Genomic DNA, 23,139 nt, shown 5'->3' on the forward strand with positions numbered 1-23,139 from the left:
CTCCTGTGAACACTGACACGCTCTCGGGGACCCCCTGTGAACACTGACACGCTCTCGGGGACCTCCTGTGAACACTGACACGCTCTCGGGGACCTCCTGTGAACACTGACACGCTCTCGGGGACCTCCTGTGAACACTGACACGCTCTCGGGGACCTCCTGTGAACACTGACACGCTCTCGGGGACCTCCTGTGAACACTGACACGCTCTCGGGGACCTCCTGTGAACACTGACACGCTCTCGGGAACCTCCTGTGAACACTGACACGCTCTCGGGGACCTCCTGTGAACACTGACACGATCTCGGGGACCTCCTGTGAACACTGACACGCTCTCGGGGACCTCCTGAGCGCACTGACACGCTCTCGGGGACCTCCTGAGCGCACTGACACGCTCTCGGGGACCTCCTTTGAACACTGACACGCTCTCGGGGACCTCCTGTGAACACTGACACGATCTCGGGGACCTCCTGTGAACACTGACACGCTCTCGGGGACCTACTGTGAACACTGACACGCTCTCGGGGACCTCCTGTGAACACTGACACGCTCTCGGGGACCTCCTGTGAACACTGACACGCTCTCGGGGACCTCCTGTGAACACTGACACGCTCTCGGGGACCTCCTGTGAACACTGACACGCTCTCGGGGACCTCCTGTGAACACTGACACGCTCTCGGGGACCTCCTGTGAACACTGACACGCTCTCGGGGACCTCCTGTGAACACTGACACGCTCTCGGGGACCTCCTGTGAACACTGACACGCTCTCGGGGACCTCCTGTGAACACTGACACGCTCTCGGGGACCTCCTGTGAACACTGACACGCTCTCGGGGACCTCCTGTGAACACTGACACGCTCTCGGGGACCTCCTGTGAACACTGACACGCTCTCGGGGACCTCCTGTGAACACTGACACGCTCTCGGGGACCTCCTGTGAACACTGACACAATCTCGGGGACCTCCTGTGAACACTGACACAATCTCGGGGACCTCCTGTGAACACTGACACAATCTCGGGGACCTCCTGTGAACACTGACACACTCCCGGGACTTCCTGTAAACACGGACAAGCTCCTGGAGACTTCATGTAAACACTGACATACTCTCGGGGACCACCTGTAAATAATGACACACTCCCAGGGACCTCCTGTCAATACTGACACATTCCCGGGGACCCCCTTGTAATGACTGACACACTCTCAGGGCTCCCTACAAATACTGACACACGCTCAGGGCCCCCCGTAATAATGACACACTCCTGAGTACCCACTGCAAACATTGATTTCGCTCAGGCATTTATGTTTTAAAATTTGTGTTTTTATTGAGAAACCTAAGTGCGGGTTTAGATGTAGCACATTACAACAGTTGAAAGGAGTAGGAGAGAAGGGGAGGTAAATCAGCAAGTATAGAACAGGCAGCTAAATTAAAATAAAAGATGGAAATTGGAGGAAAGTAACCAGAAAAATAACAGGAAACAGTGCACAGACAATGCATAAATGAGTTGTGTACATTCTATTAAAACTGACAGATAACTTGGGTGAGAGTAGACAAAGAAATTCCCTTGGTGTTTATTTCTAGTGGCAGTTCTGCTGTCCTTATTTACAATGTCAGCAGCCTCTGTACTACTGCGTTAGGCTCACCTGCAATTCAACTGGTCTTTCATGCCAATGACCTCGTCTTTGTTGCGATGCTCGCTGCTTAGTAACTGACTGGCAACTTCATTGACCGCTGTGATGCGGGATGCCTGGGTGTTCATCTCTGGCTCAAGTGTTTCAAACCTAATAGTAAAGCAAAACAAAAATCAAACGAAAGTAAGTTTATTCAACTTCAGTGCATGAGAAGAGTAGCGTGCATTTATGTACAACAACAACTTGCAGTTCTATAGCGCCTTTAACGTAGTAAAACGACCCACGGCGCTTCACAGGAGCGATTATCAAACAAAATTTGACACCAAGCCACATAAGGAGATATTAGGACAGGTGACCAAAAGCTCGGTCAAAGAAGTAGGATTTAAGGAGCTTCTTAAAGGAAGAGAGAGGGGTTCAGGAAGGGAATTCCAGAGCTTAAGGCCTAGTACAGTACATAGCACCTTACTGCATCTTCAGGACATCAAAACCAATCAATCACTTTTGAAATGCCGTTACTTGTTGTTTTGTAGGCAAACTCAACAACCACTTTGTGTACAGCAAGGTCTCAGAGATGAACTATCAGTTAATCCGTTTGCAGTGGTGTTGTTGAGGAGGGAAGGAATATTAGCTAGGGTGCTGGGAGAACTTCCTGGCCTCCTTCAAATACTGGCATCCTTTGTCATTTTAAAAGTTTCCATTAAATCTCATCTTAGTCTTCTCTGCTCCAGTGGATATAGTCCCAGTGTCTCAGGTCTCCTTGTAACTAGTTTCCCATTCCCAGCATCATCCTGGTGGACCTAATGGGTCACTCTGGTTTTAATGTCCTGCCCAGAATGGAGTACCCAAAACTGCACACATGACTATATCCACTGGAACGGAGAAGACTAAGATGCGATTTAATAGAAACTTTTAAAATTTCAAAGGATGCCGAATGAGCGAACAGGGCAAGACTATTGGGGAGTCAGTGAAGAGGAGGTCATCAATTTAAAATTGTCACTAAGATAGTAAGCAGCGAGGGTAGGAGAAATTTCTTTACTCAGAGGGCAGTTGGAGCATGGAATACTTTTCCACACAGTGCGGCCAAGGCAGAAACCATCGTATCTTTTAAGGGAAAATTGGATAAATATTTGAAAGGGGCAATGAGGAGAGAGCAGGGAAGTGGGATTAGTTTTGGATTGCTCTAGCAAAGAGCTGGCACAGGCACAGCCTCCTTCTGTGCTGTATACTTCCATAACTCTTTGAACCCCATGGTCTAGTACGAGTCAGTGCCTTGTGGAGGTGAAGAATGCCCATTGCCAGGCTACACTTGCACTCAGAGTTCACTAAATTTATTAACTTTGTTTATTAAAAAACAGATTTACTTTGGCTGTCATACCTGTGCTGAACAACCTCCAAGTCCTCAAGTTTCTGAGGGATCTCCATGGCATTCAGCCACTGCTCTTTCTCATCGATCCAAAGCGTACAGGCATCCGCCTCACTAAACATCTTGTAAAGTGCCAACGCATCCTGCAGCGTCTGCTTCCGCTGCTGTGCCAGGGCAACCAGCTCCTCGTATCCCTGCTCAATGACAGGCAGCCTGCCGTCTACCTCGGGAGAGTGGGCAAAGTCAGCCGGCAGACTGCGGGCCTGCTCGTGCAAGGCATCGATGGTAGGTCTGTGGTTGTGAATTTCCTCCTCCACGTCCTTGTGCTTTCTGGCCAGTGTTTGCGTGGAGTACTCGTCATGGCCAACGTCGCTGCTGGACACGATGCGCAGGGTGTCAAGAATCCAAGCGTCAATGTCATTGGCATCAGCCTGGAATTGGTACAGATTGGAGGTCTCGTCCAGTCTCTGCTCTCGGAGGGCTGCCAACTCTTCCAAGTGTGCCCATAGCTCTCGAATGTCCGTGATTTTCTCCTCGACTTCCCTGGCTCCAAAGTGTCCCTCTTCAATTAGGCCCTCTCCCTCTCTTATTGTTTGCTGCAGGGGACCACTGCGGCCACTCATCTCGTCCTTGAAAGCGTTATGTTTGCTGATCAGCAGCATGACGTTGGTCAGATCCTTTCCGCAATCTTCTGACGACATGATCTGCTCTTTCTCCCGGATCCAGGACTCCTCTTCGCCCATCTCCCAGAAGAACTTCCAAAGGCGGCGGGACTCCTCGAGCTTCGCGCGACGTTCTGCCGCGAGCTTGCACAGCTCCTGATAGCAAAGGTCCAAGTGTGTGACACGGTCACGGACGATCTGAGGGTCACATGGTTTGTAACCTAGCAAAAAAAAGTTTACTATTTTAAATGTCATTTACGGAGAGAAGTGTAAATGACCCTTTTTCACCTGCTGGTTGTTCATTTACAGTTACCTTAATGGACACTTGGTGTAAACTGTGAGGACTATGCGTGCAATGTAACACTGCTCAGAATTGCTTCACCAGATTCCCCTCCCTGTTGTACGACAAGTGATTTGGTACGATGTGACGTACTGCGACAAATCCTGCACATTTTTACACTTACCGTGTACAGTGCCATTTGCTGCCTGAGTACTAAATGTTCCGGAGGTTGTGAAAATGCCAGATTCTGAGTGGATCCGTACAATAATAAAATCACCTGCACTAACCCTCAGCTCAAGCTGAAAAGGAAGTGTACTCGACCATCAGTCAGATCGCTCTAGCTGCTATTAGATAAGGTACGTGTAACACCTCCCCGTCACTGTTCACCCCTCAGTTTTAAGAGACACCCTCCTATCTGACATCATGGATAGATGATGGGACAGAACATTCTCGAGAGGATTTAGGGAAATTGGGATATTTGGGTAGAAAGCTCGTCTCGTTTAATGACAGCAGTGAGGGAAGTGTCACTAGAATCAGCTATAATGAAACCTGTCAATATGGGACCAGATAGTTCTCAATGCAGCTACGACTCTGAACAGGGTCATCAGCAGTCCTGTTCTGAATGGATACTCCTATGTCGGGGGTTATTTTTCAATCATACCCAGGCTACGTTACTGCCGCCTTGTAAAAATGCTCTGTACAGGTGTGAGGGGGCAGGCTTCTCATTCATTCATTCATAGACAAGCACACCCGTTTTGATGCAAATGCAACTTGCAGTTTTGGCCAGCATTTGCTAGGATGCAGCGATTAACCTCAAAAATAGATATTGTGACCACCAAGATGGTGGGTGATAGTGTGGAGCCTTGCCTTTTAGACTGCGGCACCTGACAATTTCAATATCAGAAACACGGATACAGTTGCAACGCTGTCACTAATCCAGCATTGCTTACTAACATCTTGTTGAGGATCACAATCCCAACCAATGTCTTGTTTGAGAGTCACTCTCAGGGATACTGATATACGGAGTGATAGAACACAGGTCTGCAGCTGCAAATGTCCCACAACGATTTCAACGATGTCATTATGGGCCGCATCAGGCACATGCCTGCAGGAACAGAAACAAAACCACAGGCCTAAGAGTTCTATTAACTAGTTCTATTTTGATGGGGTGCTTTCACTTGCTGTATGGAAGTTAGAATAACCCTGCCTCCTACAACAACATATCCTGGCCTTCTTTCGCAGGAGAGCAAGGAAAGGAGAATCACAGTTCGATCAACGTTCCTCAGCGGGGCAGGCTGTGCATGGAGGCCCAGAGGTCTACAGAGAGCCACGCTTGCAGGTAAGACAGGCTGAAAGGGGCCCCGGTGCCACATTCGAAGTATGATCACACTAAGCAAACCATGCTATCTCGGAGGAGTGTGAAACGCTAAGCATGCTTTGACCGTACCTTCCTCGCTGGTGGTGAATTTCTGAGCGCCAGTGTTAACTGTTTTAACCCGTTCGGCCTGGACTGCGATATCTGCCTCCACCAGTGTGTGAGTCTGAAGCAGATCCTCGACGCCATGCAGGTGTTTGCCGTAATCCTGTGACTGCAGGCGGCACTGAAAGAAAAGTTCAGACGCAAGGCTCAGTATCGGCATCGCAATTAAAGGGGCGCACATTCCTTTAACGACACTATGGAGGTGACTGATCATACCAAAAGCTTGTGGCTGTGTCATTTCCAAGCATGTTACACTACCATTTCTATACCATTACAAGTACCAACACGGACCAGTGTTGTCAGTCGGTGTACTTAGTGTATTGGTACCCGTACAATATATGAAAAACCACGCTTAGAACTGTCAAAATCCCAACGGTACTGGCACCAGCCTGAAAGTGGTACAGATTGGAAGAATTCATGAGATTGATACCCCTAGTTTATCACCTCAAACTGTTTGCATCACTACTGCCACCAGTGACAGAACTGTAAGCACCAGTACTTCACCCTAGGGTTACACAGCTGAAAATGTTCTCAGACACAGCCTACATTCGGAAAGGCAGAATTTAATAACAATCTTCAACCAGGTACAGAACTAAAATTGCACAGCCTGTGTGGGGAAAATAGAGGGGTTAATTTTCAACTTCGCTGCCCGAACGCTACCTTGGCCGAGCAGATCGCCCGCCCGTTATAGAACCTGCCTGATATTCATTCCATTGATTTAGTGGATTCTATAAGTAATAAATGATGTATTCCACCAGGTGGTGAAGTGGAAAATTACCCCCATAGTGTGTAGTAGCACCAACCAATACTGCGTTTTTCCAAGGTCCAACCCTCAATCTGAGCGAATCGCGTTAACACCAACCCACCCGCTATAAGCAGTGCGGACTGTACTTATTTTGAAGTATATCTTGGCAGTTAGGAAAATCAGAATCCAGTAACAGTCTCGAATAGAATCCCCCCCTCTCCTCTCCTCTTGATGCTTTAAGATCCTCATTTTCAAATCCCTCCACTGTCCAATTCTAACCTCACTAAGCCATGTCCCGCTGTATGTCCCAGCCTTTGCTTCTCTGCCACTGGATTAACTGCAGGTTCCCTGCTTTCTCCTCCCAACCACCCCTTTAGTCACTGTGTCCCTTGCTCTTTGAAACCCAAACTGCTTCATCTCATCACCTACTCATTCTTGCCTTCAAAAGCCTCTTTGACTGTGCTTTTGATCCATGCCCCATTCCCTTGATCCTTCACGTCTCCCACTTGGCATTCTCCTTGCCCTATTGTAAAGCGATCTCGGAGACAGACATTCTTTGAGGTGGTGTGCGCAGTAAAGAGGCGAGCTTGCTGATGCCGCCATACCTTCATGTCTTCCATCCAGTCCACGATGTGCAGCATTTCCTGAAACATCTTCTGCAGATCGAGGTTCATCATGAGGCGCTCGCGCCGATCATGCAGCAGTTCCCGCAGGTAGTCCCACAGCCGAATGACATTGTCCTTCCTGACTGTGATGCGCTTGATGTCGTAGTAATGCTCGGCCTCCAGCTCCTTGGCCACAGCCACCACTGCCTGTACGCGCTCGTTGTAGGCATTGATATCTGTCTCTATGGCCTCGTGCTTCCTTGTGGCAGCCTCCACTGCTGCTAGATCAATTCCAAAATTGTCCTTAAAACATGAGACAGAAGAAGTTCAATAAAAAAAAGCAACAAAAAAAAAGTGCAAATGCTGGGAATTGGAAACAAAAATCGAAAATGCAGGAAACACAGAAAATCAGTCAGCAACTGTGGAGAGAATGAGACAAGTTAATGTTCCAGGTGCAAACATCCATCCAAAAAATGAACAGCATTTGAACAGGTTAAGAACAAGAAGAGGGAAGGGGACACATACATAAGTGAGGAAGAATCAATTGCATGACCTGTTATTTGTTTGCTAGTTGGCGGAGATAATCTTTACATTAGATGACGGGACGAAGCATAAAAGCAATTAAAAACCCAAGAGAAACAAAAAGCGTGTGAACAGCTGAGATGGTGGAGGTAAATCGGGTCTGAAATTGAAACAGGAGAAGCTGGCAGAACAGAGTGGGACCCAACAGCCCGAAGACAAGAAAAGCAGACCAACACCAAGGGCGCAGACTCCTTCGCCAGCAGCATGTTCTGACCAAGGGTCTCCCTTCCCCCTGATGCCAACAGACCCAGACTTACTGACAAACGGAGGAGGGAAGAAAGACTTTGGTTTTACATACAGCAAAGCTGTGAATGCAATAATTAAGATTTCCTCAGGCTCGCGAAATCGTGAAAGCATACCAAATGGCGGGAATCCTCATGAACGCACTAACAGTATCGCTTCACCACCGACTGGTGCTAATTCTTCTGAGAAAAGTACATGGTTGGGGCATAGCTGTGGGAGCTTTACTTTGCTGCTGGCTGCAGTAAGCTTCAAACAAAAGCAGAAAATGCTGGAAGTAAGCAGCAGGTCAGTCAGTGTGTGGAAAAGAAATGTCAGGCCCACCGTCTCAGGTTGTAGTGAAAGTTTAACCGTCATCTTTTAAATGTTGTGTATTTCCTGTTTTTGTTTCAGATTCCCACTAAAAATGGGAGTGCACCATCTCTCTCCTGGGTGACCACAAAAGCTTCTGTTAATCACGTTAACACGTCTGAATAATCAAAGTCGAAATGCGCGCTGCTGAGGCAGAGAAAAGCCCGGATTGTTTGCTCGCGGCTGTTAAGTGTTCCGCTTTCCACAGCAACAGCGAGCCCCGAGTGTGCAGCACTAGGTTCCACCGTGTTTGCAACTTTGGCTGGAAATTTCCTCTGAACTGCTCCCGCTTTGCTGCCGTAACGTCACCGGATGCACGGCGGAAATCTTGTGCACGCACATAAACAGGGTTTCCTTTGCACTCCCGGTGAAGTTACAGAAGCGAAACAGCAGCAGCTCCAAGGAAATTCCCGGCCTTTATTTCTCACACGGATCACTGGTTTACAAAAACATTGAACTGAATTTTTGATAACATGGCTGCATTATTCAGTCATAAAGCATGACTGTTACAGAACTATGTATTCACTAGCTTATTGCTCACCTCGTGTGTCATGAGAACCAGTTTACTACTCACCCACTGTTTTATACAGAGCTGGCATACTGCCGCCTGCGTGTATTACCGGAAGCTGGTTTACTGCCCCCTGCGTGTATTACCGGCAGCTGGTTTACTGCCCCCTGCGTGTATTACCGGCAGCTGGTTTACTGCCCCCTGCGAGTATTACAGGGAGCTGGTTTACTGCCGCCTGCGTGTATTACCGGCAGCTGGTTTACTGCCCCCTGCGTGTATTACCGGCAGCTGGTTTACTGCCCCCTGCGAGTATTACAGGGAGCTGGTTTACTGTCCCCTGCGTGTATTACAGGGAGCTGGTTTACTGTCCCCTGCGTGTATTACCGAGAGCTGGTTTACTGTCCCCTGCGTGTATTACCGGGAGCTGGTTTACTGTCCCCTGCGTGTATTACCGGGAGCTGGTTTACTGCCCCCTGTGTGTATTACAGGGAGCTGGTTTACTGTCCCCTGCGTGTATTACAGGGAGCTGGTTTACTGCCCCCTGTGTGTATTACAGGGAGCTGGTTTACTGCCCCCTGTGTGTATTACCGGGAGCTGGTTTACTGTCCCCTGCGTGTATTACCGGGAGCTGGTTTACTGTCCCCTGCGTGTATTACCGGGAGCTGGTTTACTGTCCCCTGCGTGTATTACCGGGAGCTGGTTTACTGCCCCCTGTGTGTATTACAGGGAGCTGGTTTACTGCCCCCTGTGTGTATTACAGGGAGCTGGTTTACTGTCCCCTGCGTGTATTACAGGGAGCTGGTTTACTGCCCCCTGCGTGTATTACAGGGAGCTGGTTTACTGCCCCCTGCGAGTATTACAGGGAGCTGGTTTACTGCCCCCTGCGAGTATTACCGGGAGCTGGTTTACTGCCCCCTGCGAGTATTACAGGGAGCTGGTTTACTGCCCCCTGCGAGTATTACCGGGAGCTGGTTTACTGCCCCCTGCGAGTATTACAGGGAGCTGGTTTACTGCCCCCTGCGTGTATTACAGGGAGCTGGTTTACTGCCCCCTGCGAGTATTACAGGGAGCTGGTTTACTGCCCCCTGCGAGTATTACAGGGAGCTGGTTTACTGTCCCCTGCGAGTATTACAGGGAGCTGGTTTACTGCCCCCTGTGTGTATTACAGGGAGCTGGTTTACTGCCCCCTGCGTGTATTACCGGGAGCTGGTTTACTGCCCCCTGTGTGTATTACAGGGAGCTGGTTTACTGCCCCCTGCGTGTATTACCGGGAGCTGGTTTACTGTCCCCTGTGTGTATTACAGGGAGCTGGTTTACTGCCCCCTGCGTGTATTACAGGGAGCTGGTTTACTGCCGCCTGCGAGTATTACCGGGAGCTGGTTTACTGTCCCCTGTGTGTATTACCGGGAGCTGGTTTACTGTCCCCTGTGTGTATTACAGGGAGCTGGTTTACTGCCCCCTGTGTGTATTACAGGGAGCTGGTTTACTGTCCCCTGCGAGTATTACAGGGAGCTGGTTTACTGCCCCCTGTGTGTATTACAGGGAGCTGGTTTACTGCCCCCTGCGTGTATTACCGGGAGCTGGTTTACTGTCCCCTGCGTGTATTACAGGGAGCTGGTTTACTGCCCCCTGTGTGTATTACAGGGAGCTGGTTTACTGCCCCCTGCGTGTATTACCGGGAGCTGGTTTACTGCCCCCTGCGAGTATTACCGGGAGCTGGTTTACTGTCCCCTGCGAGTATTACCGGGAGCTGGTTTACTGCCCCCTGCGAGTATTACCGGGAGCTGGTTTACTGCCCCCTGTGTGTATTACAGGGAGCTGGTTTACTGCCCCCTGTGTGTATTACAGGGAGCTGGTTTACTGCCCCCTGCGTGTATTACAGGGAGCTGGTTTACTGTCCCCTGCGTGTATTACAGGGAGCTGGTTTACTGCCCCCTGCGAGTATTACAGGGAGCTGGTTTACTGTCCCCTGCGTGTATTACAGGGAGCTGGTTTACTGCCCCCTGCGAGTATTACAGGGAGCTGGTTTACTGTCCCCTGCGTGTATTACAGGGAGCTGGTTTACTGCCCCCTGCGAGTATTACAGGGAGCTGGTTTACTGTCCCCTGTGTGTATTACAGGGAGCTGGTTTACTGCCCCCTGCGAGTATTACCGGGAGCTGGTTTACTGCCCCCTGCGTGTATTACAGGGAGCTGGTTTACTGTCCCCTGCGTGTATTACAGGGAGCTGGTTTACTGCCCCCTGCGAGTATTACAGGGAGCTGGTTTACTGTCCCCTGCGTGTATTACCGGGAGCTGGTTTACTGCCCCCTGTGTGTATTACAGGGAGCTGGTTTACTGCCCCCTGCGTGTATTACAGGGAGCTGGTTTACTGCCCCCTGCGAGTATTACAGGGAGCTGGTTTACTGTCCCCTGCGTGTATTACAGGGAGCTGGTTTACTGTCCCCTGCGTGTATTACAGGGAGCTGGTTTACTGTCCCCTGCGAGTATTACCGGGAGCTGGTTTACTGTCCCCTGCGTGTATTACCGGGAGCTGGTTTACTGTCCCCTGCGAGTATTACCGGGAGCTGGTTTACTGTCCCCTGCGAGTATTACCGGGAGCTGGTTTACTGTCCCCTGCGAGTATTACCGGGAGCTGGTTTACTGTCCCCTGCGAGTATTACCGGGAGCTGGTTTACTGTCCCCTGCGAGTATTACCGGGAGCTGGTTTACTGTCCCCTGCGAGTATTACCGGGAGCTGGTTTACTGTCCCCTGCGAGTATTACCGGGAGCTGGTTTACTGTCCCCTGCGTGTATTACAGGGAGCTGGTTTACTGTCCCCTGCGAGTATTACCGGGAGCTGGTTTACTGTCCCCTGCGAGTATTACCGGGAGCTGGTTTACTGTCCCCTGCGAGTATTACCGGGAGCTGGTTTACTGTCCCCTGCGAGTATTACCGGGAGCTGGTTTACTGTCCCCTGCGAGTATTACCGGGAGCTGGTTTACTGTCCCCTGCGAGTATTACCGGGAGCTGGTTTACTGTCCCCTGCGAGTATTACCGGGAGCTGGTTTACTGTCCCCTGCGAGTATTACCGGGAGCTGGTTTACTGTCCCCTGCGAGTATTACCGGGAGCTGGTTTACTGTCCCCTGCGAGTATTACCGGGAGCTGGTTTACTGTCCCCTGCGAGTAATACAGGGAGCTGGTTTACTGCCCTCTGCTTGTGTTATTGGGAGCTGACTTACTGCCCCCTGCATGTATTACAGGGAGCTGGTTTACTGCCTCCTACGTGTTGTTACTGAGAGCTGGCTTACTGCCCTCTTTGGGTACTGGTGGGTGCCAATTTACTACTCACTGTGTGTTGAGAGGGCAGGCACCTGTAGGGTCTCTGAAAACCATAAGTGTTAGGTCATAGCCAGAGCTGATCTCTTAAATAACAACTCTCTTGAACGCTGCCAGCTAACGTACAGTCTCCTTATAAACAGTTACTGATTATAAATCATAATATTTGGAGAAGGATAGAGGAATCATTTTGTCTGCTTGTGCTGCTGTGCCACATTGTAGTGGGATGTCTCATATAAACAAAACACTGAGATGCATTGAAAGTCAGTCAGAACCGATGAAGTGTCCCATACAAATCGTCTTTCCTCTTTCAGATGCTGATGAAGCTGATGTGCATCTACAGTTTTTATTTCGGACTTACAGCGTTTGCAGTTTTTCTTTTTACCAGCAATATGTGTCATGCTATTGTGCGGGGAATTAATGAGTTGAGTTGCCTTGCTCAGCAGATTGGCGTGCTAACATTGTAGGAAGGATTTTATTGCCCTTGAGAGGGTACAGAGACAAGTAACAATGATGACTCTGGGTATCAGGAATTTTAAGCTCGCAGGAAAGGTTAAAGGAGTTTGGGTTTGTTTTCTCTGGGGGCAAAAGAGGCCCTGAGGCGACCTCGTTGAAGGTTTTCAAGATTATGAGGGAAATTGCCAAAGTGGATCCGGGGCAAATTGTTTACTGTGGTGCTGGGTTCAAATCCTAGGAGACACATGTTAAGAATCAGTAAGTTAGGAGTAAGAAGGGAAGTCACGCAGAACCTTTCATCCAAGGGGTAATCGAGCTGCAGAATAAGTTACCAGGGAAGGATATTGAATTGAATAATATAAATGGTATGAACTTGATGTGTTTCTGAAGAAAGGAATTGGAGAGGGGGGGATGGGGGTTGTGTTGTATGCAATGCTCCGCGGTTGCTGAGCTACTTGAACATTCCTCCCCTGTGCTGCTGTAAAGTCCCAGACCCTAGAGTGCACTGGTCTCTGGTTACCTGGGAAACAAGGCGCTGATTTTCACTCAGCCACGTCTCTCTCATGGCTGCTTTGCGATCAAACCGATGAGCAAGTTGTTCCAGTTTCTCCTGTCTGATGAGCTCTGTCCGCAACGCCAGCTCCCGCTCGTGCTCAGCTTTCTCCAGTCGTTCCCAGGCCTGATGAGGGGAGGGAAAAAAACAGGACGTAAAGGACACTGTAACCCCAACGTGGTGTTAGCATTTATTTTCATATACAGGTTCTTTCCATAGAGATAAACAGTATCAGAGCTCCCGGTGGGTAAAGGTACCACCTGCTGTAGCACTAAAGGACTAGGGTTTGATTCCTGGTCTGTGCTGAGCTAGTTGCTCTCAGCTAGGGCAGCAGTACAGGCATAAACAATTGGATTTGGCACCTCAGCGAGGAGGAAAATCAGCCACTGCTCCCGCTCCAGTAATCCCTGCTGGAAAGTACATGTATATATGGGTGTTAAGGGAGGACAGAATCAGACTCAGCTGTGACGGCGCCCAAGACTGAGCAGCCTGTCAATGCTCAATGTCTAGGGTCACATATGGGTGAGGTACCAGAGCTTAGCAAGAGATCATCCCTTCAGGAGAAGAAGGAAATTGGAGGATGAATAAAAGCCACTGTATGATTTAGGTAGTACAATGGCTTTGGCACACTGCTACAGGACAGAGATATTAACAGGGCGCATGTATTAGTGTGGCACTGTGTGATGGATTCACGGTGACAAATGTTCAAACAGTGAGATCCCGATCTCTACTGTGACACTTGAGGAGAGGCACTGGTACAAAATAGGGTGGAAGGGAGAGATGTTGAGCTGCTCTTCAGCTCCTCGCACTACATAGTGCTGCTGATCAGACATAGTAGTAGGAGCACGTCATTTGTGCACCCTCTCAGCCGGAGAGTGATCCATGGTGTACAGGGTCTAAATGGGGGGTGGGGGGGAAGGAAAAGAGAGAGGCAAAAGAGAGCTGGGAAAGTAATACTAACTGTCTGATTTGTTACTGCAAGTGCAATAAACTCACTCCTCCCAGCACAATTCTTCTATGGGTCTAGCTCTAAAGGAAATGGGAATTCGATAAAGTACTGAGGGAATGCTACACTGACGGAGGTGCCGTCTTTCAGATGAGACGTTAAACAGAGACCCAGACTGCCCTCTCAGGTGGATGTAAAAATCCCATGGCACTATTCCGAAGAAGAGCAGGGGAGTTCTCCCCAGTGTCCTGGGCCAATATTTATTCCTCAACCAACATCACTAAAAACAGGTTATCTGGTCATTATCACGTTGCTGTTTGTGGGAGCTTGCTGTGCACAAATTGGCTGCCGTGTTTCCTACATTGCAACAGTGACTACACTTCAAAAGTACTTCAGCAGCAGGCCAAGCACTTTAGGACATCCTGAGGTCATGAAAGGCGCTAAGTAAAAGCAAGTCTTTAAGCCTTAACTTTGGGTTTAACTGAGGGTTTAGATAAAATAAATAAAGAGAAACTGTTCCCATTGGCAGAAGGATCGAGAACCAGAGGACATAGATTTAAGGTGATTGGCAAAAGAACCAAAGGCCACATGAGGAAATACTTTTTTATGCAGCGAGTGGTTATGATCGGGAATGTGCTGCCTGAAAGGGTGGTAGAAGCAGATTCAATCATGGCTTTCAAAGAAGAACTGGATAAATACTTGAAGGGAAAAAATCTGCAGGGCTATGGGGAAAGAGTGGGGAAATGGGACTAATTGGATTGCTCTTACAAAGAGCTGGCATGGGCTCGATGGGCCAAATGGTCTCCTTCTGTGCTGTAACCATTCTATGATTCTAACACAGTGATGGTGCAGGGAGCCCAGTGTTTTTGGAGCTTCAGAGCAGCACTGACCATTGCAAAATAAGTAAAACAGGGACACACAAGGCTGTGGTGGGAAGAGAAAGGTTGGAGGCTGAAGATGAGAATGGGATCATCCAACAGATGAGAAACTTTTTATTGAAACTGGGCCATTTGGAGCAGTGATTCCATGCGGATCCTATCAGAATATTATACATTTAATTGACCATAAAGTCACGAGCAGAGTTCGTCACCTTGTTAATGTCAGAGATGAGTTTGCCCTCTCGTGGAATGTAGACTTTCTGGTTGTTCGCTCTCATTTTGCTTTGAATAGTGAAAAGCAGCACCTCTAGATTACCCTTCTCTGTAAACCTGTCAACGAAGCACCACAAGAATCTCACTTAACTGTTGTTATCGGCTCTGTAAAAGCAATTGCTGAGGTGAAAGAGGACCCTGACTGACTGCACCACCCAACTCCAACTGCACTTTAAAAAAAATGATTGGGCAAAACCTTTCAACTTCGCAGGGGGCATATACAGGGGGGGGTAGCGCACTGACCACGGGTTATACACCCTTAGGTCAATGTAAAGGATAATCGGGCGAGGTATTATGGGCTGCCAATCCACTATCGCCCGTTAGATGCCGAAGTTGAATGTTCCAGTGATAGTGTCCACTTCATTCCAAACCCCAGAAAACAGGTTTAACCTAAACCCTAAGGCGTTGAACTGGGCTGTGCACTATCAATAGGGGGCCTGAAATTCCAATAGTGCCGCTCCACTGGCAGAAAAGTGAAGGAGCAGACTCGGAGTCTGCCTAGGTTGGGAGCTCCACACCCATCCCTCATATATGGGGACGGGCTCATTTGCATCCTCTGTAAGGGAGCGTTAGTGAAGTCCGTCCCAAAACCGCTGCCAGCAAAAATCGGATCGGAGAGGCCAGGAAAGGGCCTAATGAGAAAGCAAAGTTTTTTAAATCTTCAGCTACCAATAAAGCCAATTGAAGATAATTAGTCTTCTCTGGATCGGTCACTTTTGGCTGCAAGACTTTTAGGGCTCTCGTGGGGCCTCAGCAGGACTGACGACAGCTCCCAACTGGCCGAGAGTTCTGCTGAGGCCTTTAAAGGACAAAGTAATGGACAGAATTCTCAGAGTAGTCTGGGAGTTCCTGCAGACACACTTCCTTGATGTGTGTGTGTGGCGAGGGGGTTGGCGGGGGAAAAAACAGATGAAAGAAAACGCCCCACACCCCAATGGGAAAAACGGGATCGATTCCAATACCCTTCCAAATGATACGGTGGGTTTCTGCCCAGTGCTTGATTGGAATCTTGGGCCTGAAATATTCAATGGTGACGTTCCAGTGCACTACAGAGTGGTACAATGTGGATTCAGCTTTGAGCGTTTTCCACACGGTGAGCTCCTAATTCTCAGCTTGGTCTGGCAGTAGAGACACAAAGTTGAGGTAAAAGGAGTAGAGACACAAAAGGTGGGACAATCAGCGAGTCACCCACACGTGCTTTCACGCACTTGCTAACAACCAGTTCAAAAGCAGCACTGCCAGAGACCCGAGTGCAGGTTACCTGCCTATTCTCTTGGTTTGGAAAGGGTATCAAACAGGGACGTGGCATAAGGAGAGGGAGTGGGGTGGAGAAAATACAAACCCTCAGCCCGAAAAAAAACATCTGGAAAACAAATATCAAAACTGTGAGTAACATATCTATCGAAATAAAATTGGGTAGAAGACGATTGCAATATTTAGCTGCTAAGGTGGAGCTGTGTTTAACTGACCTGTCCCTTTACAGGCATTGTTGAGTTACTGCCTGAGGGAAATAGCCACCTCCCGGGGTCAGTTTGAGAGTAATTGCGACTTGTAAATCACCGCCTTCTAGCCCTTGGGGAGAGGCCAAGTTATCAAGGTCAGAAAAACCAGGAGGGAATGACTGGCTTTTCTTCTCTTTTTTAAATAAAGCACTTTTGACACTTTGAAGTGTGATGATTGAAATGGGACACTTGCTAGATGTAAAATTTTTATATTTTTACATAATATGTATATATATATATATATATATATACACACACAGATACATATAGGTTCCATGGCCAATGCCTAACTGATCATGGGGTGCTCCAGCTTACTTACTTAGGTGGTTTCTCCACAGTGCGGTACGTGTTAAATGCCTGAAGCTGGTTCTGAACTCCGCTCAGTGAGTTTGCCAGTTTGCGGTCATTCAGTGTGATGATGGTGTACTCAATCCACTGCAGGAGGTCAGAGGCGAGAGTTTCATACTTGTCGATCATGTTGTCTGCCTCAATTGCATAGTCCAGCACCTGGAACACACGAACAGCAGAACTATTCAGTGGTACACGGTGCATCACAGAATGTATATAACAAACTGACCAACTAACGAAACCCTTGGGTAGTGATTCTGGTTAGTTGTCCCTGGTTAAAAAGTGGATAAGTGCACCACAGGGTGGTCATACTGAGACTTAAGAGACCAGAAATCTCTGCTCTGCGCTTAATTAACTGATCTCGGTTGTTGGGGTGCTACACTTTAATTGTGCCCCTACGCTATAAAGAGAAAAATCATCCAGGGCTCCAGTCCCGATCAATAGTCAGTGAGCGTGTTTGAACAGGCTCGGTTATGATGCCCCTGCAGTCAAATAGCTTGCTGATCAGTGTACAGCTCACAGTGGAATAATGGCCACTTGGGGAAGATACTCATGGAATGGTACCACAGTGAGGAGTCAATTCCTCAGGGGAAAGAGAGAAACTAAAAAATATTAACACTGTAACAGTCATGCAGAGAAAGATTATTTTTGAAGATAATATAGGTGGTGGGTATGATGTTGTCATTACAATCTTTGTTGATAGTACAGAACTCTCGTTTTTATTCCGCTGTATTCTCATCCCTCCTCATACCTTCCCAATACGTTTGCCTTCCACAGCCAGCGCCTTCATCTTGGAGAAATAGTGATAGTAAGTAGCAACATAAGTGATGATCGATTTCTCGTCGGGCTGGTCCACACTAACATCTGCGATGTGGGAGCAAAAACAGCTGGAGTGAGTGTGGCCCCTACACCTCACCAAATGCAACACAGTAAATACCCCCGTCAGAATCAAATCTCCAATGTAATGCAGTAACATTATTTATTGTTTTCTTCTGGTGTGTTACTCGGAGTCGAGAAACGCGGTCCCGTCGCATTCTGCTGTAATCTCTAGGCTCTGCTCTCTTTTTTTTTAAATCGAGATTTCCAAGTCAAGCGCCAAGTACACACTGCAGGATACCTCCAAAGTTGGCAAAAGTAGGAGAACAGATGAGGTATATCAAGCAGTAGTGGTAAGGTGACACATGCTCACTCATTGAGTCTGAGTCCTGTTAGGGTTTGGCAGGAATGAAAGGAAGACAAGTAAAGTTCAAGAGAGATTATAAAAATGAGAGAAAGAACGGAAAGAAAGAAGGAAAGAAGACAGAACAGAAAGCCAGAATAGAAGAAAAAGACAGACAGACCAGAAGAGAACAGAACAGACAGACCAGAAGAGAACAGAACAGACAGACCAGAACAGAACAGAAAGACAGGCAGACCAGAAAGACAGACTTACATTTATATAGCGCCTTTCACAACCTCAGGACATGGGAGTAGATGGCTGATGAGTAAATAAAAGGGCCTGACAACTACCTCAAGTCATGGAATATCCTTGTGTCTCTGAGAGGTGACAGTGATACTACTGCAGGTGATCCAAATCCCTCAATTATTCTCCCCAGTTTTTTGGCACCTTCTCCTTGGCAGGCAGTTGACTCGTGTCCAGGATTCTTCTCTGCCCCAATTTCCCCCTCCCAACCAGTGGGGCAGCATCCAGCCCACATCTTATGCCTCTCTCCCCTCAACGGCATGGCTGAAGCCAAGTTCCCAAAACGTAGGGAGCCGCAGAAACAAACACACAACTTGTCTCACTGGGGGCTAACACACTGCTCAATCACGTTCACTGAAGTTTTAATACAGACCTGTTAAACCCAGTAAATCACAAGCGTTAGGATTGAGTCTATGCCCGTATATGTGCCCCTATGTACCTTCAGGATCCAGTAGCTTGGTGAGTCCCAGCTGCTGCTCTGCCACATTGAAAGCATTCTGTAAGTTGTGGTGAGCATTCGACTTCTTTAGTTTGTCAAAATCAATCAGATCAGACCTGAAAGGGAAAAACAAAGATAAAGGTCCTATCTGTATGTAAAGCACAAGGCCTTATGTCACATGATTAAACTCGATTCTATGTAGGGTTAGACTATACTAAATATGTATTATTCCAACCTGATCTGGTACATGTTTTAATGGTGTGACCAGTGGGACAGGTCCAAGTTCATCGTAAACCTGAGAAACACCACTGGAGTCCCATATTGACATTGGGAATGTGTTCCCCTGTTGACTCAGTTGGTAAAGACAGCGTGTAACTCAGCTACACAGGCCAGGAAGGTCCCAGGTTCGATTCCCACTCTGTGCTGAGTTAACTGATCTCAGCGGGGAAGTGGTAACGTTTTCTACAATCCAGTTGGAAAGTACTCATGTGTGGACATTGGCCGAGGACAGGATTGGGCTCAGCTGGGATGCCTCTGCACACTTCAAAATTGGCATGTGCGATTGCTGAATATTTTACATTATTATATAGACAGTCAGATAATGCTGTCTTGGAGGACTCAGTTCTGCTAAAATCTCTCTGATGTCTGATGAAATGATACATACCTGTGTTTGTGGATAATTGCATTGAAGGCCAGTCCATCCCTCCAGCTTGTAGTGAAGTTGTGAACATTAACATTGGGGTACCTGCAAAATACAGAAAACAACCCAGTCTGTTGAAGAGTTCAGTTGAGTGTTAAATAGCCTTATTTTGGGGGGAGAAGCATCGAACAGGACCGTGGATGTTTGTACTCATCAAGAGGAGTGGAACATTTTCTCATTTTGGGCACCAGTGACAACACCAAACACTCTCAAGTCAGGAATAGCAATGGTTAGATTCAGAGTAAAGATCCCTCGAGACTGCCCCAACCCTACAAGAGTATTCTACCGCACCAGTGTACATTTTTTCCATTTCCTACACCGACCATTGCCGATTTATTACCTATTTGTGCTGACCCGGGGCAGTCTTGTGGTGTGCACTTATGCCCAACGGGAACAGGGTTGCAACAACCTGAACTTGTATCAGGAAGGAATCTTCGGCTGGGAATTTCCTCAGAGCTGCTCCTGCTCCGCCGCCGTAACTTCACTGGAAGTGAGGTGGAACAGGGGCAGCTCCGAAAAAATTCCCAGCCTTAGAGTCAGCAAAGAGAAGACTCTTTCATTCACCTGGTATGGGCTGGATTTGAACCCAGGGTTCTGGGGTCAGAGGGTAGTTTGCTAACCCCGGGCCATCAATCCCCTTGCACTTCTTTCAGGTGTTTTATTTTAATTCACTGTTCCTGATTCCTCACCCCCAAGATACTCTTATGCATCTACAATATCCTTTTCAGTCAGGACATGATGGTTCAGGCCAACCTCTTATGGATAAGTGAACATCGAAACCTTTAAAACAGTGCAGAGAAAGGCGATTAGGCTAATCAGAGGGTTGAATTATTTAAAAAGGTGACCTAATGGTGGTATATAAGATGCCAAGTGGAATACAGAAAATTAATCCTGAGCACTATTTCAAGTCAAACCATGACTGATGGACAAGGGGACACATGTACAAACTGAGAAAAGGCAAATTAAGGAAGCATTTCTTCACACAAAGGGTGACTAATGCCTGGAATGCTCCCCGGGTAGGATAACTGAATAGACGGACCTCCCTGATCAGTATTTATCTTTGTAACAACCTCAATCTTGTTGCCTGACTGGAGGTGTTTGAGTGAAAGAGTATATGCACGTTCTGTAGACGTGGGGACAGGGCAGGAGTCGAGTGACGCAGAAAACCAGAACACTTTATGCAGCTGTCTGACCAGAATCAATAATAAAAGACAGAGGCCAGCTCAGCAGCAATGAGTGCATGAAGGGGAGGGAGCTTTCAGAAATGTGAAAAGCTCCAGAACTGACAATTGCCATACGGGGCACAAGTTTTGAAGATCTCTCACAGGGTGACAGAGCCCAACCTTTCTGTCACTGGTTAGTAATTGTGCTCAGTTCAATAGGTTCAATCTGTCAAACTTGAGTAATATATTTCTGTGAGTGAATTTTTGCATGAGACATGATGGTGTTGGGGAAGGAGCACTTTTCCACCCAGTGTCAGTGCCAAACACTCATAGGACAGGGGTAGCACAGAAAGATACAGCATAAGGTTCCCTATACTCTACCCCAACAGTATGCCTCAGCTTCAACCCCATAACAGCATTCTAAGTAGAAATTTTATAAATGCTGGTTCGAATGAAGTGCCACACTCAAAACATTAATTTCTCTCGGTCAGACACTGATTAACCTGCTATGCATTTCCAGCATTTTCTGTTCTTTTTGGATATATACGTTACAAGGAGCTGCCATTCATTTCCCTTTGGCCTTTTTCCACTTGTGCTTACCCTGCCGTCTTCATTTGACACCAGAGCAGCAGTGCGTCCTTGGCAGATTTCTTTTCCTTGTTATCCTCTGTTTCGACACTGATATCCTGGATCTGTGGAAATAAAAGCCATGATAAGTAAAGTACATATAAGCAAAATCAAGGACTGTGTTACTTATTGCAGAACAAAACAAAAGCAAATCGTTGGGGCCTTCACATAACCTTAAACACTGACTCACTATGGGGAGTTCATTTACCCCTCCATGGCTATTTACCAGAGGGCTGCTGGTGCCTGCGAGGCAGCAAAGAGTCAATGCCTTCAGGAGAGGAGTGGGGGGAAAATAAGAAAACTGCTTTTTCAGTCAAGAGGCAGCACAGCTCAGTTTCCGGACTAACAGAAAAGACTGACTGATGAGGTAAAGCAACTGATGTGTAGCAACTGCATGACTGTGATATTAGTTCCTCCATTAATGCAGGGGAGATGTAGTGAGTGGGGCATGACTTACACAGGATTCTTTTTGACACAGGAATTTTTGATAAATAACAATGAGGGATGCTCACGATATACATGAATCTGAATGCTAGTTAACCTGAACAGACTGTTTAACCCTTTGCTGTCCCTAGAAAACAGCTTCCACAAGGTGAACAACTTTTTGAAGGAAGAAAAGTCTGCTGGGGAGAAGGTTTCAGCTGTTTCCTACTTGTATTTCAGCCCATTTTCTGCTGAAATCCTCATCCATGCCTTTGTCACCTCCGGACGCGACTAGCCCAATGCTCTCCTGGCTGGCCTCCCACCTACCGCACCCTCCGTAAGCGTTAGCTCGCCCAAAATTCTGCTGCCCTTATCCTACCCCACAACCGGTCCTGCTCACCCATCACCCCTGTACTTGCTGACCTACATTGGCTGCTGGTCCAATGCCTCAAATATAAAATTCTCATCCTCATGTTTAAATCCAGTCATGGCCTTGCTCCTCTGTAACCTGCTCCAGCCACACAACCCCTCCCCCAGAATTCTCCGTTCCTCTATCACCGGCCTTTAATATATCCCCTCCTTCCTTTGCCCCACCATTGGCGGCCGTGCCTTCAGCTGTCCAGGCTCCATGCTGTGGAATTCTCTCCCTAAACCCTCCTGCCTTTCCACCTCATTCTCTTTCTTTAAAGCCTTCCTTAAACCCCCCCCTCCCCCTTTAACCAAGCTTTTGGTCATTCCTCCTAATATCACCTTCGATTTTTGCCTGAAAACACCTCTGTGAGATGCCACGACACATTTTTCTATGTTAAAGGCACTACGTAAATGCAAGTTGTTATTGAAATCAGAAACATGTTCTTTTTATACAGGTTTTTGATTTCAGCGGAGAGGAAGTCTTAACCCTAGTGACCAAGCTGCTAAAGGCTGCAATCACCTCTGTGAGCTCAGTGCGATTTCCAGCCAATTTCAGAGTGAACATGGCAGTTCTGAACTTGGCCTGTAGAAAGTGGATGAAGGAAGCTGCAGACACAGATGGTGTTTGGGGCAAAACAAACACGAGGGAGAAATTATCAATGGAATATGCCACTTTCTATTTTAACAGCCATGGATCATAAATCTCCCTTTATGATGATTTTAGGTTACAAAGTGCAGGAATATGAAAGCGTTGATGTGCTTTATTGTGGGTCTTGTGAACGATCATCAGATTTGCCTGGTGCTTGCTTGAGAATGGCACCAGCTGATGGTGCAAATGTGGGGCAGTGGTGGCAAAAGGCCGGTACAAAGCTTCTCTCCCCAAATCAGGGACAGCAAAGTAAACGGGCACGTGGTGCCTCCTAAACCTAGACTCACTCGGCAGGGCAGCTGTACCAGTCACAAAGCTCACCCTGCCTTGCAGGGAATGTTGTGAGACATGCTGAGGCGTAACGCAATTATAATAATGCTTGCCCATCCTTCATGAAAATCTCTGCTCTGATGCGTTTACACAACCGCATGTGTTTCACTTTAGAAATAATCTCTGCCTTAGGGAAAATAACCATGAATTTCCTTTCACAACGTTGTCTGTCAACGTGATCCTATCAAGTTAATCATGCCTCTGTGACCTTTCAT

The 23,139-nt window shown here is 47.7% G+C and overlaps 1 protein-coding gene across 4 annotated transcripts in view; it reads right to left on the reverse strand.

Moving 5' to 3' along the window:
* Positions 1-23,139, reverse strand: part of LOC137306415 (spectrin beta chain, non-erythrocytic 1-like) — a 235,570-nt gene that overhangs the window by 37,642 nt on the left and 174,789 nt on the right. For all 4 annotated transcript variants that reach the window (XM_067975592.1, XM_067975595.1, XM_067975593.1 and 1 more), the window contains 11 exons: positions 21,085-21,176; positions 19,286-19,366; positions 18,622-18,737; positions 17,472-17,584; positions 16,692-16,879; positions 14,810-14,927; positions 12,741-12,899; positions 6,766-7,068; positions 5,383-5,536; positions 3,006-3,876; positions 1,643-1,780 (listed from right to left, as the gene is read on the reverse strand). In XM_067975592.1, the coding sequence (XP_067831693.1) occupies positions 1,643-1,780; positions 3,006-3,876; positions 5,383-5,536; positions 6,766-7,068; positions 12,741-12,899; positions 14,810-14,927; positions 16,692-16,879; positions 17,472-17,584; positions 18,622-18,737; positions 19,286-19,366; positions 21,085-21,176 (2,333 nt within the window). The remainder of the gene's footprint in view (positions 1-1,642; positions 1,781-3,005; positions 3,877-5,382; positions 5,537-6,765; positions 7,069-12,740; positions 12,900-14,809; positions 14,928-16,691; positions 16,880-17,471; positions 17,585-18,621; positions 18,738-19,285; positions 19,367-21,084; positions 21,177-23,139) is intronic.

The sequence above is a fragment of the Heptranchias perlo genome, chromosome 43, assembly GCF_035084215.1.
Source record: "Heptranchias perlo isolate sHepPer1 chromosome 43, sHepPer1.hap1, whole genome shotgun sequence".
Taxonomy (NCBI): Eukaryota; Metazoa; Chordata; class Chondrichthyes; order Hexanchiformes; family Hexanchidae; genus Heptranchias; species Heptranchias perlo.